The sequence below is a fragment of the Haliotis rubra genome, unplaced genomic scaffold, assembly GCF_003918875.1.
Source record: "Haliotis rubra isolate DU_JTF1 unplaced genomic scaffold, ASM391887v1 Scf337, whole genome shotgun sequence".
Classification (NCBI taxonomy): domain Eukaryota; kingdom Metazoa; phylum Mollusca; class Gastropoda; order Lepetellida; family Haliotidae; genus Haliotis; species Haliotis rubra.
In genome coordinates this window covers 1,041,988-1,059,441 of record NW_025767010.1, presented here as the reverse complement: position 1 = coordinate 1,059,441, position 17,454 = coordinate 1,041,988, and the positions used below count along the sequence as shown (strand labels likewise).

Here is a 17,454-nt window from a genome sequence, read left to right as displayed (position 1 = left end):
GAAGCTTTTACAGAAATTTTATTCACAGTCAAGTTCAAATGCATTGACAATCCAGTGATTAAGAAAAAAGTTTAGAGAAATGTCTTTAATTATAGGTGAAATCAACCCACAGATAGCGTGCTGGGTTATTTATTGACTTGAATATAAATATGTCAGCTCTACATGCAACATATCAGACATACCACACTAAATTTTGAGCAAGAATTCCAAACTGAAACACTACACCTTCATATTACACGTGAATGTATGAGATAATTCTTAGAAAATAATGTATGCCATCTACAATGAAAACAAAGTCGAGAAACTATTGGTTCAAAATCTGACTGTACAACACTACATCTATCTGTTGAATCACGGAACATGGATGACAGGGATGTACATATGTACTACGTCTCCATAGTAACAGCCTGTGACTACGGTGATGACAATACCTTCATTGTTCACCCTGACACTCAACACACTACACTACACAAGCATCATTTACAAGTGATATAAATATTGCAATTGTTTACAAGTACAATACAAACGGGGATAATTATCTTCTCTGTGTTTTGTTGTTCACATTCAAATGTTCACCAGCACATCGCCATGACGAGACCAAGTGCAATGCAATGGGAGAACATGGTAACTTTCATGAAATAAATCAACTGAGATCTGCATACTCGGATGAACAGCTGTTGCATACACAGGCGTCTAAGAAACAAATGTAAGAAACTCCGGACTACAGCGAAATGGTTGGACAAAAGTCACAGAGAGATTGGCCTCCACTGTGCTCCATAGCAACTATGTTTACAATGCACGAAGTAGCCACATTCTTCATATCTTGCTTGCATACAAAAGTCCACAAAAAAACTCTTTTTTTTTTTTTGAAATAATGCAAATAAGGCAGCACTTGACACCAACCCGCTTCCGCCAACAATGTTGACGGACAACCAACGAACACACAGATGGACAGACATGTCATACGTATGAAGCTTCACCAAGATATCAGTGACTATTCTGTACCTGCTGCTCAATCAGGTGGTTTTTTTCCTTCACTGTGCCTTTTCCTTTTTCTTCAGGAAGGGAACTTTAGCCTGGACCCTGGAACAGCAGTATTGTCAGCATTGTAATGATTGTAATAACTCAAAGAGGAAAGTATAACTACTAAAACCACTACAAACCAATTCCAGTTACAACATAGCATTTTTTGTGCAAGGCAAGTTTGAGTGAGTGAGTTTAGTTTTACGCGCTTTTAGCAATATTCCAGCAATATCACGGCAGTGGACATCAGAAATGGGCTTCACATATTGTACCCATGTGGGGAATCAAACCCGCATCTTCAGCATGACGAGCGAATGCCTTAACCACTAGGCTAGCCCACTGTCACGGCAAGCTTAAAAAGATGCAGTTTATGATGTGTACCATTTCGATGTTTGGTGAAACAAAACAGTCCCTACCATGGGAGAGCCATGGTAGTAAGTATGAGTAGGGATCTCAAATTTTCCAACAAAATGTGGCATAACAGTTACTTTTGCGTCTATATTTCATTTAAATCACTAGATTTTCATAAAAACATATTTATTTAAATTGTCATACTGAAATATACTACGAAGTAGAAAAAGTGTAACCAACAATGAAACCATATTTTCATAACTTGAGACATCCCTGATGAGTTGCCAATGTGACCTAACAAGTGATATCTAACCAGTAAACCTAATACTATATACTGACTGACTGAGTTTGGTTTTCGTCGCTTTTAGCAATATTCCAGCAACATCATAGCAGGGGACACCAGAAATGGGCTTCACATATTGTGCCCATGTGGGGATTCGAACCCGGGTCTTTGGCGTGTCGAGCCAACGCTTTAATTATTGGGCTACCCCACTGCCCCTGATACTATATACATTTTAACGTGCATAACCAAGTGTTGGAAAGGTGTGTATTAAAGACTTGAAAAATCATGTTCATATGAAGACAAAACAAAGCCTAGTTGATTGAAACATATATTACAGGGTACAGACTCTCCTCATCTAACTTACTTCAGTACATAAATGAACAGAATTTATCATTGGCACCAATTTGGAGTTGTGTCATGTCAACACACAAAATGGTGCCATGAGTTGGAATTCTACGAGGACAAGCCTTATGTAAAACATACTGGGACACAAACACATTTTTATTACTAATTTAGGGATCATGTATGCTCTGATGATGTCCTTTCAGGGTCGTGTATAATTTTAGAGAGGGTTAATAAAATAGCATTGATTTTGAAGGTTTGTACAAGGGTCTTGTAAGTGTGGTTGCTTTCTATGCGGCGATATAATGTTTACCAGCTAATAAAAAAATTTGACGCTTAACCTTTATCTCCAAATGGGACCTAACTAGAGTATCCCCTTGGGAGAAGCCAAGGAAATGCTGCATCATATATTTTCAATAAAGTAACATGAACTCACTGTGCAATAATGTTGTTGAGCTGACTTTGTGCCATGTTGACGTAGTTGTCGATCTGAACCTGTGAATGTTTGGAAAACACATGAAAACTCAATGAAACTCAAAAGAAACACATCTGAAATTATGAGTCTGAGAGTTAAACTAATACTGTTACTCTGTACATCTCAGCCATTTGAAGGTAATTACAGTACTTATCTCATAGATAAAGTACTTAAATAGACTTAAAGATAACTTATCTTAACTTACACTTGTCACACTCAGATCTAAAATTATAAAGATAAAGATAAAGAAGTGAAAATCCAATGAGGACATTAATGTTCAGCCAACAATTGTATGCCATGACAGACAACATAAAACAATTGTACGTACCTTGTACGTCTCGTACACCTTGGGTAATGTGAAAATTGCAACAACAGCTGAAAGAAGACAATGCATGTATTTTAACAGAGACTCTAGTACACTGATGCTTGAAGAACATGTTAAACACATGTGCCACTGATCTTACATTTCACAATAATGTTTTGTGGAAGCCTTTGAAAGATTGTGGTAAACAGCAACTATTTTACAGTAACTGGGAAAGAATCATTCATTGTCTCACAGAATTTTTGCATACAGTCATATCTGCCATGTTGAAAATACAAATTCTTTGAGCACAGTTTAGACACACAAGGCCCGGATCATTCATACAAAGTTTCAGATCCACATGCCACATAGTTTCAGAGATTAAAAAAAAATAATAAAAAAATGGAGAAGTTAACGACAGATGAACAGCTGAGGTAAATTTTGAAAATATTTCCATTGTTTGAAAAAATTAAGTTTGAACATAAAACTTTTGGAATAGGTGGACAAAGAACGTTGGACTTACCAAGGATAATAAGTGTCATTCCATTGAACCACGAACCGACATATGTGAGGACCCAAAGAAGCAGGCCAAACTGCAAGAGATGGACACAGGTATTCACAAAGGAGTCCATATTTTGCTATCACAACTTCATTAGAAACCCTAAAGGTATCAACCCTGGCAATTAGCGAATGATTTGATATGACACATTCAGCAACATTGTACCTAATGCCAGCCTGTCCTGGCAACACATAAATGACAGTGGACAAACGTTCACATATCAGGGCATACTGACACAATCTCCCAAAATATCCATTTCAGTCATCCATCATAACAAGCATTGGTAACTTGAGGCAAGTGCACTTTGGAATCCCATTATCCATGACAGCAAAATGAATGGGAGTGAAACCACTAAAGCACTAAAGGAAATAAACTGGAAACAGTTAAATATGTTCTCATTGTTACCTCAAATGTTATCAATGCAATGCTAAAATACTTGAGATGTTTCGAAAACTAAGTTGTTACAGAGGAAGAAGAAAGAAGAAGAGGGGGAGACACCAGAAATGGGCTTCACAAACTGTACCCATGTGGGAATCAAACCAAGGTTTTCACCATGTCGAGTGAATGCTTTAACCACTATGCTACACCACCACCCCATATATACAGGCAATCTGTGTAGTTGTAGATGGAAGATAATTTCATGTTTGTCCATCTCAGGAGACACGTGAAGTACATGATGAACAGTCATTACAATTGCACTTTTTAAGGAATTTCTTCATTAATTGCCTGTGTAATAATTATCTCCCTTGTACTGACCTTGATGGAGTCCACAAGATCCTCGATGAGGAAGAGCCTGCGAACTTCCTTTGCTGTGCAATTAAGGTGCTTCAGAATGGTCTCCACAACTGGCTGAACTTTGTCCTGTTTAAGGTCAAGGTCCATTTCCAGATGTTGCCTGAAAGGTCAAGGTCATATAGAATTACACCTTTGAAATGGGGGAATTATTAAAGACAAGTGTTCGCATTACACAGTGATTGGGAAGGTCAGGATTAGTCATATTCTTATAAAATACTCAGTCAGGATTAGTCATATGCATATTCTTATTAAAATGGTTAAAATTCACCTACACACACCAATTTTACACCAACTGCTCCAATTAGAATTTAATTTCATCATCATGACCAATGAGTCACCGATTTCTTTACACTAAATTATTCATTCATACAAAATCAATCGAGTTATCTTTCTAATCCTTCCGAAATGCAGTTTAAACTGGTTAGATATGTTTGAAGTTTCAAGACAAACAGCTACAAAGAATAAAGTGTTTATCTGCTGCCGTCATTGTAAGGTTATGAGAACTTATGGAACAATGAAATAATCAATGGCCTAAGATGGTCAATACATTTTGTAACCAATATGCAATGGGCCCATGAAGTAAAATGTTCTTCCTAATCATGCCTCATAGCCACTTTACTATTACCTATGTTTTCAAATCAAAGGTTAAAATGGTTTAATTACAGAAAAAGATTTTCACAAATTTGGGACTATTTACTTGAATGGGTGTCCCTCGCCAGTCTTCTGAACGGCGGCCATGACATTCTTGTAGACTCTAAAGCTGAGGGTGACGGTGAGCATCGCAAGGGACAGGTATGCCACCACGCTGAGCACTGAGAAGAACGCCAGGGAGAGCAGCACGAACATCATGCTCCCAAACACCACACCTGTCTTCCGAACATCACGCCAGTATATCAGCTCCAAAACTGAGACAGACAAATATTCAATGTAGAATATTGAATCACATTTCAATCATATCAAATTATATTTCAAGCTTCCATGTTTACACATGTACATCCATTTTTCAAATGAATCTAACAAACAAATAAGAACATTCAAAACAAGTTAAATACTCAGCCTTTTGATAGACACAAACATGTCAGCATTGTCAAACAAGTAAATCAAGATTCAACAAGATACATAAGGAACACTAAAATTAAGACCTTTCACGGCTTCCAACTGTCTCTTTCAATGATCTTTTAGGTGGATTATTAGCCTTAGTAAGAGAAGACTTTTTAAAACTCCAGCATACCACAAAAAATTCATAAGAGCAAAAAATCAGTATGAATGTCACAAATCTTCCAACAAGATATATTTTCACAAATAAACTTGCACACTTTTACATGTCATTCTGTACAAATTCTAGGCTTTTCAAGCCACGTTGGTGATTTTCAAGTTTGGAACTAAAGATCAAAGCTATTCAAAAGGAACCATAAATTGCCTATTTGAACCCTGTATGAGCAAATGACATCTTCTGTAACACGAGTTTCTCATTTCCCCTTCATTTTAAGTGTCATCCTTTATTCATTGAAACTGGCTGAAGCTTCAACACCAGTCATGTCACACTGACCTGGCTCCTCAAGGTCAGTCTCATTGATTGAAGAAGATGAAGGCAGAGAACAGGTATACATTGAATCAAATACAGAGAGCAAACAACAATCCACATGTCATGGTAACACTGAAATATATGCCCGAACACATGTAGAGCTTACAGGATAGTAACAGGATAACTCTGTGAAGATTTTGACCTCAGGCTCACATGTTGCGAAAAAATCAACCATGCATCTCTTTTTCAACCATGCATCTCGGCAAACCTGACAGGAGACACACAACAATGTCATTACATGAGGTCATTTTTAAATAGCTGCAACCGTCATAGTTTGCTTTATCTTAATTATCATAGTCTGATAGATATATGATTAGCATAAATGAATAATATCATTCACCAATGCAAAATAGATGCATTAGCTGGGTCACTGCTTAATGGAAAACTGTCAGAGTAATGGGCCTCTCACAACAGTGATCTATTCATAACAAGGCCTAATGCATAATGGGCTGCCATGGCAACAACTGATGCTGCGCAGGGCGCCTACGGCTAGCCTTGACACCAGTTGCAATAGCGGGAATGTAATCAAGTGGCACTTGGGGCAACATTCAATATTCAATAGTAAGCTTACTGGGGGACGCTGCAGTTCAAACAGGCTGACAAACAAGATATGATAGGTAGTGTACCAGTAAGGACTGTTTACCTTTGTTATAGTTCCACACTAGGGAATTTGTATTGAAAGCTTCCAGGTGATAATAAACTACAGTTTATAAAGCTTGACAGTCCAGGTATTCACAACAAAATTCTTTGTACATTATATATCAGATGAACTGTTTGAGAGTCATTCTAGAAGTTGTAAAGAATAGGAATGACAAAATGTTTGAAAACGGTATATCTATACCTAAATGTTGCTATTGTACAGTAAAGAAGTTGATCATCCATTAAGACTTATTCCTATATATCCGATATCTTTTTTTTCTTTCATTTTTATATTTTGTGTCCACCAAGTCAACATGCAATTTCATCAATTGTTCCGATGACATAGATACATTTCATAATTAGTCAACATTAACACATTAATAATGCAAAGATTAAAAAGGGTTCATAAGTTCAAACATCCCATCACTTTCCTTCATTATTTAAACATACAAAAGTGCAGCCAAGCCATGCCCGAATGGCTCACATTCTAACACATAAGCAGGACATTCAACATGACCCGGTTCATCAACACATTGTGTTGTTATCACAGTTAAGTGAAGCTATTAATACACTGCCAACAGGTTTGAGGACAAGCAACTGCTTTGATGTACGACTTCTCTTCCAGTTACACAGGGATGCATACTGTGCTACTCAGTAGCCATGTCCTGCTTATAAACACGGAGAAACACCTCCACACACTCTGCCCCCTACTTACTGATGGGATGGCGGACCAGGGGGCCTGTGAATTACTGGACTTCATCAGGTTCTGTGTCAGCTTCTTAATTTCATACTGGGATATCATGATGTAGAGTATCAGTTAAAGCATTAGGCCGTAACAGATGAATTATTAGATGTTCATCCATGTCTTCCGTACTATCAATCACTGATAGTGTTTTTTCATACTGTCAAGGTAGCTACTGGTGAAGAGATTGGTTGTGCATGTTACATATTTTATTTACTAAGTTGAAAACACTCTATAAAAAGCATTCATGCTTCATGAAATCACACCTGTAGACCGTTAACACAATGCGCTTAACATTTTGCTTAAAGTATGAAAAATTCTAACATCTTTCCCACTCATGTTATACTTTTAAAGTCCCCCGCATTGATGTTGCTGGAATATTGCTAAAAGCGGCGTAAAACGAAATTCAGTCAGTCAGTCAGTATACTTTTAAAATTTGGATAACAATTTCATATGAATTCATATAAAAGCCACACAGAGATCTAAAGGTCTCCTCAATATTTTTAAGGTGTTCAATTGCCGAAAATGTGAAGCAGCATTCATGCACCTTGCAACAAAAATCCATGACAGGGCATTAAAATGTCGAATTGACTTCACTTCACATTAATTTATGCATGATTTAAAGTGATGAGATCTTGAATTCAAGTTCTGAGAGATCCGTGGCCGCGATTAAGGTAAATAAAATTCTGCATAAATGCATGCCCCAGAAATGACCTTTCTGCTATGTCACACCTTTCAAGGCTGTCTCAGGGATTGCCTGCTGTGATTAAGCTTAGGTTTATGCCGCTTTTAACAATATTCCAGCAATATCATGGCAGGGGCATCAGAAATGGGCTTTACACATTGTACCCATGTGGGGAATTGAACCCGGTCTTCGGCGTGACGAGTGGACGCTTTAACCACTAGGCTACCTCACTGACCCTGCAAGCTGGGAGACCCACAGATTTTTTATTGATAATAAAATAGGAGGATGTCAAATTTATAACCCACATCTCCAACAATTAACAAAATATGTCTTCCATGATCACCCGTGCCACTCCACACCTATAATAATTGAAAATGATCTCACCCCTTCAAGGAAATGTTCAACTACTATTTACAATACATGTCCTGACTGGTTGCATTAAAATCACACAACCCTTACACCAATATTTACTCCAGAACCTTACACACAATATTTAAAATAACACAACCCTCCAGAACCTTACTACACAACCCTAGCAAAAGGCCTTACTGTTGCAAGTGATCATGTAATCTGCACATTAAAATAACACAACCCTTACACCAATATTTACTCCAGACCCTAACTACACTATCACTATATGGCTGGAATAATTTAAAATAACGATGTGACGTAAAGCCCAACTCAACTCAACTATAGCAAAAGGCCTTACTGTTGCAAGTAGATCATGTAATCTGATCAACTAATTGTTTCTATTACCACGGGACCAGTGTGGTGTTTGGGAGTTGTACAAAGGTTAAGCCTTCTGTGTCCACAGTTCAGTCATCACATAGCCTCTCTGTGTATACAGAACACATCAGGTGGCACACTTACACCCGATCAGGTTACTTGCAATATGGCCAACAACTGTACCCATCCTTGTCAATACATCACAGTTTAGGAATGTTTTAGCCACTTAAATTAGTACAGAAACGTCCCCATGATACTGGCATCATTTATTGTGAAACTTATCAGGATTGTAATAAAATTCTAAGCTTAATAATTTTATCTTTTGTTACAGCTGTGCTCACAAAACTATATCAGAGCAATCATGACAGGCTGTTACCTAAAACTACAACTATCCTTTATATTTCCCTAGACAGGTGTGTCCAGATATGATGAAAAACACATACCAGTAATAATCCATCTTTCTCCTAATCCATCATGCTAATAATCAACGTGTGTCACTGCTTTCTACTCAAAAACATATTCAACTAAACATATGGTACGAAATCATTATAGCTGTTTTAATTTCCAAATGACTTATTCATACAATGAAAATAAAATTATTTAAAAAATTGAAAAAGAATAGTCTATTATCACCATATGCTAGAGCATCATAAGCACCTGTCTGCCCACATGGTCTTCAGGTAGGCAACTATCAACAGATCCTGCCTGAATTACACCTTAAATCTGTTTTTTGTTACCCTCCCTGATCACCACGCATTCCCCAGAGTGATAGATTTCCTGATGCCATACCAGATTCCATAGCTGTCTCAAGTGTAGTGTTTGTTACTGAAGCATATGGCCACAAAAAGAGATCCTAGTGCCTGGAGTAAGCCCTCCGTAGAGATCCAAGTAGCCACGTTGAGGGCAGCACACCTCTCTGTCAAGTCAGCACGCAGGCTATAAACCTAGTCTTGCCTGCTGTGGGCTATCCAGCCGGCCTACCTACATACATGTGTAGCCTTAGTCTGTCTCACAGTCCCTGAACCACATTATTTTCCCTACAGCCTAGCCTTCCCTGTAGTGCTAAAGCCCTAAACGAAGCAAGTCTAGATTTCCCCAGGTTCTCTGAATCTCTGGTCTCCCTAGGGCTCCTTTTCAATTTAAATGGGCTTGTTTGTTACTATCAAAATTATATATATTCAGAGACTAAGCCTTAGTCTAGTGTAGCCTGTACGCTGACAATCCACCGGTGAGATACCATGCTGATAGATTTCTTATGGCCACCTGCCCATTCCCATCATACGACACGGGTCAGATACACGAGTCTATTACAGGAGTAATGGACATATTTTTAGATGACTGTTATTACTAAAAGGCATACAGATTGTCATTTCATTATTCCCATCTAACAGAATGCACTGGCTGACCTACATACACCGTGGTCAAACTGGACAATTGTGGATTCATCCCCACCCACTGTTTATTCAAGTATTTTAATCTGTACTATTTAAGGACACCACAACATGAAGACCACCAAACATGACATACTGACTGTCATGTAAATGCCTGAAACAAAACTATACTGAAACTAAACGTATGATTATAAAAAATAACAGACAATTTAAAGCAATTTAAATAAAGCAATGTCACAACAACAAGTGTACTGTTATGTGTGAATAAGACAGGAAGAAGTGTTGTAATTGATAGGAAAGAATGACTAAAAAAAGCACACATCTATTAACAAACTCACTACGACCAATCTTCGTGAAATTAATTCTGCTATGCAGATCCTGAATGGCCCTTACTCCTCAAGCAAAGACAAGGTTTTAGGTAGCGTTAACATTACTCCTGCCATATGGCACAGGCCTTCTACAACAGGTTTCACAAACAATATCCATGTTGGGGCCTGAACTTTGGGGACTGCTTGAACCATTTGACTACCAAGCACTAAGACCTGAAAGGTGTAGGGTGATATTGCAGATGAAATTATCTCATTACACATTGAAATGAATAGGGATAAATTTTGGGTTCAAATTTAACAGACAAATTGGGAAAAACTGCCGATATTGCTAAACATTTGATTTTTGTAAAGGCACAATTTCACCTTAGATAATCTTTTTAAATTCAAACTGTGAATATTTATTGTCAGTTTCTTCATGCTTGCAGGCTACCATCAGCCTTTGAGCAGGACCAGATACATCCCTAGAGTACTTCAGACTTCTTACAAACAATTCAAGTTTATTTTGTGGGGATGGGGGAAAAGAACTTACTTTAGTGAAAATGAGATCTCTTCTACCATGTTTACTTGCATGAAGAAGGATAGCCTTAATTTTGGATTAATACAAATCAGGCAGGTAGTTCTTCCTTTCCCTTTTGAAGAAACAAAAAGGTAATTCATTTACACATGGTTGTGTTTCATTGCTAGAAAAACTCTTTCTTATTTCTCAAGTATGTTTACATGTGTGGAATTCATATTATTTACGTTCCACACATCTTCAGCTGATCCACAAACATGGGACTAAAACATAGTTCTGATGTTTTCTAAATGTTTTTCTTCAGCAGTTGCCATGACAAACGGCTTGCGCCGACTCGGCATGGTACTACAGAACTAAATATATCTCCCTCTCTGCTCAGGTCAATCAGTGCTTGTAGGTCTCCCTCACAATAGCAGGCCATTACAGTTATACTTATTGCAGGAACCAGGAATTAGTCCCATTGTAAGCATAGCAGCAAATTAGACATGAATTATTCATGAAGACATCTAAAACCGAAGAGAACAAAACAATTGATGTGCTGACAACATGTACACAACCTTGCAACCCAAGAATCTAAGCATTCCACTACATCTAGTGTACCCCATGTAAAGCAACATGCGAGGGGGTGAGACTGACTCAATGTTTAAACCACTTACAGGAAGATAAGTCAGGCTCAGTAGAACTCTCTGTTAAAATGAAGAGAAAAAAAGATTAGAACACAAAACAGAAAGAAAATGTCATCAAACCACCAAAATCTACCACCAAAATACACCACTAGATGAAAAGAATGCTGAATATTTTTTGATCAACCTAATGTTAAAAGAACTTAAACTTAAACCACAATAACTTATGAGAATCTGGTCACATGAATGATTTTCAATTTTTTTATCTTTGATTAATTATACATTCCATTATTCATCCTTTTTCTTTATGCATAACTATGGAACAATATTTACACTGTATTCTATGACAAGCACTTTCTCATTCAATTTTAATGACAATTTTTCGCTGTACAATCCGTCCATTATTAAGGCTCTTAAACCTGACACCACACACTGACAGAAAGAAGAAGCAAATGTAGAAATATATAAAAAAGCAAACTTTTGCTGCTGACAAAATTTTAATTTTCAAATTTAATTTGTCTTTTCAAACATTCAGTGTATCACTGGATTTCAAAACACAAAAATAAGACTGTATGAGTTTGTGAAAACATGACCAAATGGAAAAAAATAACTATCAAAGATACCTCTTTATGGACTAATAATTTGTCGCAAAATAACATTCCCTATATCTTGTTTACACACTAGATGTATTTGACATCAGCGTTGATCATACTTTCAGCAATCAATTCAAAAACAAAACATCTTCACTGTCACTGAAACAAGAAATGAACATATCAACCAAATACACCTTTATTCAAATCAACCAGCATTCAATCATGCCATGCCTGCTAGACTATACAGAGAAGTGTTCATGCTATGTATTGTGGGTGATTAAGTGCTGGATGCATGTTAGATGTAACCATGAGGCCTCCAGCACCACAACAACCTCAGCATGCCTCGAGCTGAACACATGCCAAGTCTGGGCAAGAGTTTGTCTCAATCAATACATTGCACAATGTACCCTGACCTGCTACCTGCCTGGAATAAGAAATCCTTACCACAGATGAATTAATGTTAGTCTCCACAGCAAGTACCAGTGGCAATTATTCCAGGAAGTATCTTCAGTTAATATCAAAGTTGATATAATGTGTTGAAAGAGCAAGCCCAAATTTATGTAATACTAAAAATATTTAACTATGTCGTGTGCATAGCAAATTACAACTGTTCATCTTCAATTGTCTCATCCTTGAAGACTAGCAACACTATCAAACCTTAATTCATGACGTAAATAACTTCAATTAATCTTTCCCATTTGAGAATTAACATGATTTCACAAATATAAGGACATTTTGGTTTCATATTTTGTGATGGGATTGGTATGTTTGGGTTGGTAATATTCTCAACACGACCCGTATTTTGTTACAGATCTCCAATGCATACCAACACCTAAGGTTACAGGAGAGTGGTTTGTGTGACAGTCGTCACATTAGCTCACACCTTGGGAGGTCAGGAACTGGGTATACAAGTCCAACTGGGCGAGCTGACACCTGCTGAAGCGACACTATATCATTCAAGCTACATGTGATGTCCCCAAGACTCCAACTCACAGTATGGATGAGTGAATTTTGCTAAGCAACATCAGCAACCCTGTTTATATATATACTTGTACAATATCACAACAAGTAAAAGACTATTTTCACCCTACAAATAACTAATTCTTTAACCCTTTTTTTGGATACTGCGTAGTGTTGTGTCCAAAGTTCAGCTGACGCAATAGTCCACTCATCCTTTCTGTGGTTTCACAGTTTAGAGTACAACCACCCCAGATACCACAAATAGCTCTGTAATCAAGACGTGAGCTCAACTCGCCCTGCTAAGTCAACAGCTAAGTTGGCCTTTCAAACAACTTCATTCGCTGTTATTGAAAAAATCACTTATCATCTCAATAGTGTATTACTTATGTTACTTGCATAGCAAAAGAATCAATAGATGACCAGTTATTACCTCATTCCATCTTACAACAATTGGTTTGGAACTGTTGTGTAAGATTTTGAGGGAAGAGCACAATGATGGCCATAAGGCCACAAGAAGGATCAAAGGTAGAGATACGGTTTATCCCAAAAGACAAGCATTATAATCATAAGACATTAATCAGTTTCAGAGGCAGAAATCCCCCATGATGTGCACTTGATTAAAGACACTATTTACCTGAAACTTTGACACAAGCAGCAACACATCCCATATAAAAATCGCACATTATCAAAGTGTCTTGTCTTGAAGTTCCTTTTCACTAATTACTTATATTTTACATAGTATTTCAATTATGGCAAATGTTAATGTATAAAACAAAATTTTCACAGTGGAATGCAGCAACCTCATCGGTGACCAGTATGGTCTCGTTACAACAATCATTGTTCTCATAAACTCAGTGACAGAAAAATGACATTTACTCAGGACACCATTTGCTTCAAGTCACTGATTGGAAGTATGGTATACCCCTCCCCCGACCTACCCTGAAACCCTGTTATGCTAGTGAGAGCCATGTGTACATTCCTCACATAAATGATGGAAGGTATCCAATACTGGATTTCTAGCCAAATGTTTTACAGATGGCCACACATCTCAACATTCATATCAAAAGCATGAATCTCAAGATAACATATACATTGTTACCTCATACACCATTATGCACATCGACCCATGACCATACATCACATTGCTTACAAAACCTACAGCAATCCACACATTTACAGCAATGGTAAACATGTTATGTAAAAGTGCCCACATTAATGGAGACCTGTCACTCAAGCAGGAGAAGCTGTACTGATTAAGCATACATTATGCAATGTAAATCTGGGGCTAACAGCTTGACTGACATCATCACCACTACTACAGGTGGGTCTAACTATCAATGATGTAAGGTGTTACTCAACTATGACTGTAGAACCAGAAATGACTGACAAGTGACTGGCAAATATCCTCACTGAGGATTGTCTACAATCTGTGCTTGAAAAACAGCTGCTATCAGAAAATGCGACAAAGAGTTTAGGCTATAGACTAAACCATCATGGTCACCCTCAACAAAGATGAAGGCATCTGTTCTTCTCAGTAAAATGACTGGACTTTACACAAGTTTCCTATCTGTATACAGGAGAGACTGAACAGAATTAGCCCCTACTAGTGGTGGTCCAATTAATTGAAATAATCGAAGATTGGTCGCAGTGACTAAACGACCAAGCAATCGATCATGTTTTCTCATAATCGAACACAAACAATTCTGGAACACTTGTTTTCATTAACAAAATATTTCACAAGGTGGGTTTTGTCTGTTACATTTCATAAGCACTACAAGCTCGTTCCAAGTCATGATTGAATTTATCTTAAAGACTCCAAGAAATTTATCTTCCTAACATACTAGTCATCCTTTAAAGATGTGAAATTTTGCCAAAAACCCCCAAAGAACTACATGTTTTCCCCCTTATTTTTGTGTGCATTAACAAATTTCATAAATGATGCTAACCAATTATTTTCAATGATTGATCGTAATGAAGCAATCATCAATTATGAGATTTTAACCAATTCCCAACACTAGCCCCTACAGCAGATTAGCAATACATTCTCAATTAATGCCCTCAAGGCCTCGAACCAAATCAGAAACTGGCACCATTCCTTCAGCAAAAAAACCCAAATGCTCAATGATGAGCATATATAATGAATTTAGAAAATTACTATATTTTTGTAAAAACATTTTCTAGTTGACATCTTAACAACTTGTAACCAAAACAAGCATTGTCACTATGGTGACATAATCCCCCGCCGAAATTATCAAATCAAACTTATAAAGTAATGAAAGTTTAAGATGAAGTTAAATGTCATGAAAACATTATCTTGCTCTTTAGTTGTTCAAACACACATATATTTTCAAGACTGACTTTGACCTTGACATGAATGTCATAGTGTATGAAATATGCAAAACTAGTACTAAAGAAATTGCTTATTGAAAAACATTCAAGGGAGGTCTTGAAAGTCTATGAAGAAAATCCAGTGAACCATTCTTAAAATATCTTGCTGACAATTCAGGTTAACATTCTGAAATCTTCATAGTGTTGTCGTGACCCTAAAAATTATGTGAAGGTCACCAAAATTGACTGGGCCCTGGGCCTTCCCTAGATGAAGCTTGGTGTCAAATATGAAGAAAATCCACTGAATATTTTATGCGATATCTTGCTGACTATCTTAACAAGCAATTTAACATGCTGAAATCTTCAGAGTGTCTCTGTGACCTTGTAAAATAAGTGAAGGTCACCAAAATTGACTGGGCCCTGCGCCTTACCTAGATAAAGCTTGGGGTTGAATATGAAGAAAATCCAGGAAACGGTTCTTGAGATAGCTTAACATGCAGGTTAACATGCTGAAATCTTCAAAGTGTCGCCATGACCTTGAAAATTATGTGAAGGTCACCAAAATAGACTGGGCCCTGCGCCGTCCCTAGATAAAGCTTGGTATTGAATATGAAGAAAATCCAGTGAACAGTTCTTGAGATAGCTTAACATGCAGGTAAAACGTTAAAGTCCCCTTGTGACCTTGAAATGAAGGTCAAGGTCACCAAACCTGACTTGGACCTTTCTTATAGTGTGATGAACCTAGGTACCAAATATGAAAAAAATCTAGTGAACGGTTCTTAAGATATTCCAATTCGTACGTACGTACGGATGGAGCCTAATACTATATCCCCTGCTTTGCGCTAAACGCGCGGCGGGGGATAATGACATTGTGGCTACCACTGATTTGCGATATCCCTTCCCTAACAGCTTCCAGCCTATATTTGACACCAACACTGCCTGCAATGGATGACCTCATGTATTTATCTGAGGGAATCTGACAGATGCAGTCACATTCAACACAGGTACTTGAAATAACAGATAGATGACATGATTCCATGTTTGAAATCAGTTTATATTTTCATTAGTCTAAGAATGATCTAGAGAATAGCCATCTACCTAATGATAGAGTGGTAGTCCACAAGGAAATGTTAATAGTCCTCCCTGAACTGTGCAAGTCTCTGCCAAGCAGACCCGTGTTAATTTCTAACTCCCGAGTCTAATGTCAGAAGTCATACACTGGGAGATCCCAGCATTCACATACTGGAGCTGAACCTAGGAACCCTATGACTTTCACCACTGATTACTAATATACATTCTTAACTGCTATAAGAACTGACCTTGATCTTAAACCCAGAACAAACAGATGTAAAAAGTCAAGAGTACACCAAAATGTCTTCAATGATTTCTTTCGATACACAATACATTTCTCTACTCTAGAAAATTATTTTCCTCATGTTGATTTTTGATGAGAGGAGGTTGGGCTTGCATTTTTGAAATCAATTGTTTCTTGCTACATATATTTCACAGTCATGCAGCTGGACAAACTCAACACCTGACTGGACAAATGCCCTATTGTGTGTAATATGTATTTCTTTCCAAAACATTGACTTGCAACCAACTAGAGGCATAAGGTTCGACTAGGAGCATCTGACCAAGCAGAGCTGATCAATACATTCTGTGACTTCCTTCTTTGTAACCACAAGGAAGATATATTATGTTAATTGGGTGTCTATTTCTATCAGGTCAAAGAAGAGTTCTCGAGCCAATTTCAACCAATGACAGCTGTTTAATATTTCAATCAATGTGGAGTATGTTGGGACACACTGAAGTCGTTCTGGCAGTAAATAATTGATGGTCCTGTCCATTACAAAACAGCCATATTGATCTGGAGCTGTCATGCCCTGACCTCATTGCTGATCGCTTTCTGTGTCAAGTGAAATACATTCAGCTGACTGGTCAGTAAGTAGGCTAACAGCACAATAACTCGAACACCTGGGCAATATTTCTGGAAAATTATCACTTTCTAAAAATACAAAAATCCATATGCTGAATAGGCTATTGGTTGCAAGACAGTGAATGGATGTAAACTATACAAGTGTCTAGTACCTTGTGCTGATGGACAGAGGAACTATATCTGCAGCCATCCCTGCCACCGTTTCTTTCCTTGGGGGACTCCAATCATGCTGGAGTCAGACTGCAACCGACTGAATTGGGCCCTGTATAATAGC

General features: G+C 37.6%; 1 protein-coding gene and 1 long non-coding RNA gene across 6 annotated transcripts in view; one reads left to right on the top strand and one right to left on the bottom strand.

Moving 5' to 3' along the window:
- Window positions 1-17,454, bottom strand: part of LOC124284461 (reticulon-1-A-like) — a 32,083-nt gene continuing 14,629 nt past the window's right edge. For 3 of the 5 annotated variants that reach the window (XM_046720540.1, XM_046720542.1, XM_046720544.1), the window contains exons 3-9: window positions 11,397-11,426; window positions 4,827-5,034; window positions 4,091-4,229; window positions 3,299-3,368; window positions 2,803-2,849; window positions 2,436-2,494; window positions 1-1,083 (exon numbers count right to left, since the gene is read on the bottom strand). In XM_046720540.1, coding sequence (XP_046576496.1) covers window positions 1,035-1,083; window positions 2,436-2,494; window positions 2,803-2,849; window positions 3,299-3,368; window positions 4,091-4,229; window positions 4,827-5,034; window positions 11,397-11,426 — 602 coding nt within the window. In that variant the 3' untranslated portion in view covers window positions 1-1,034. The remainder of the gene's footprint in view (window positions 1,084-2,435; window positions 2,495-2,802; window positions 2,850-3,298; window positions 3,369-4,090; window positions 4,230-4,826; window positions 5,035-11,396; window positions 11,427-17,454) is intronic. The other 2 variants (XM_046720541.1, XM_046720543.1) reach the window with 1 other exon arrangement.
- On the top strand, window positions 6,622-13,382 carry LOC124284463. The gene is made up of 2 exons (XR_006900558.1): window positions 6,622-7,116; window positions 12,768-13,382. It is a non-coding gene; the product is annotated as an uncharacterized LOC124284463 (long non-coding RNA).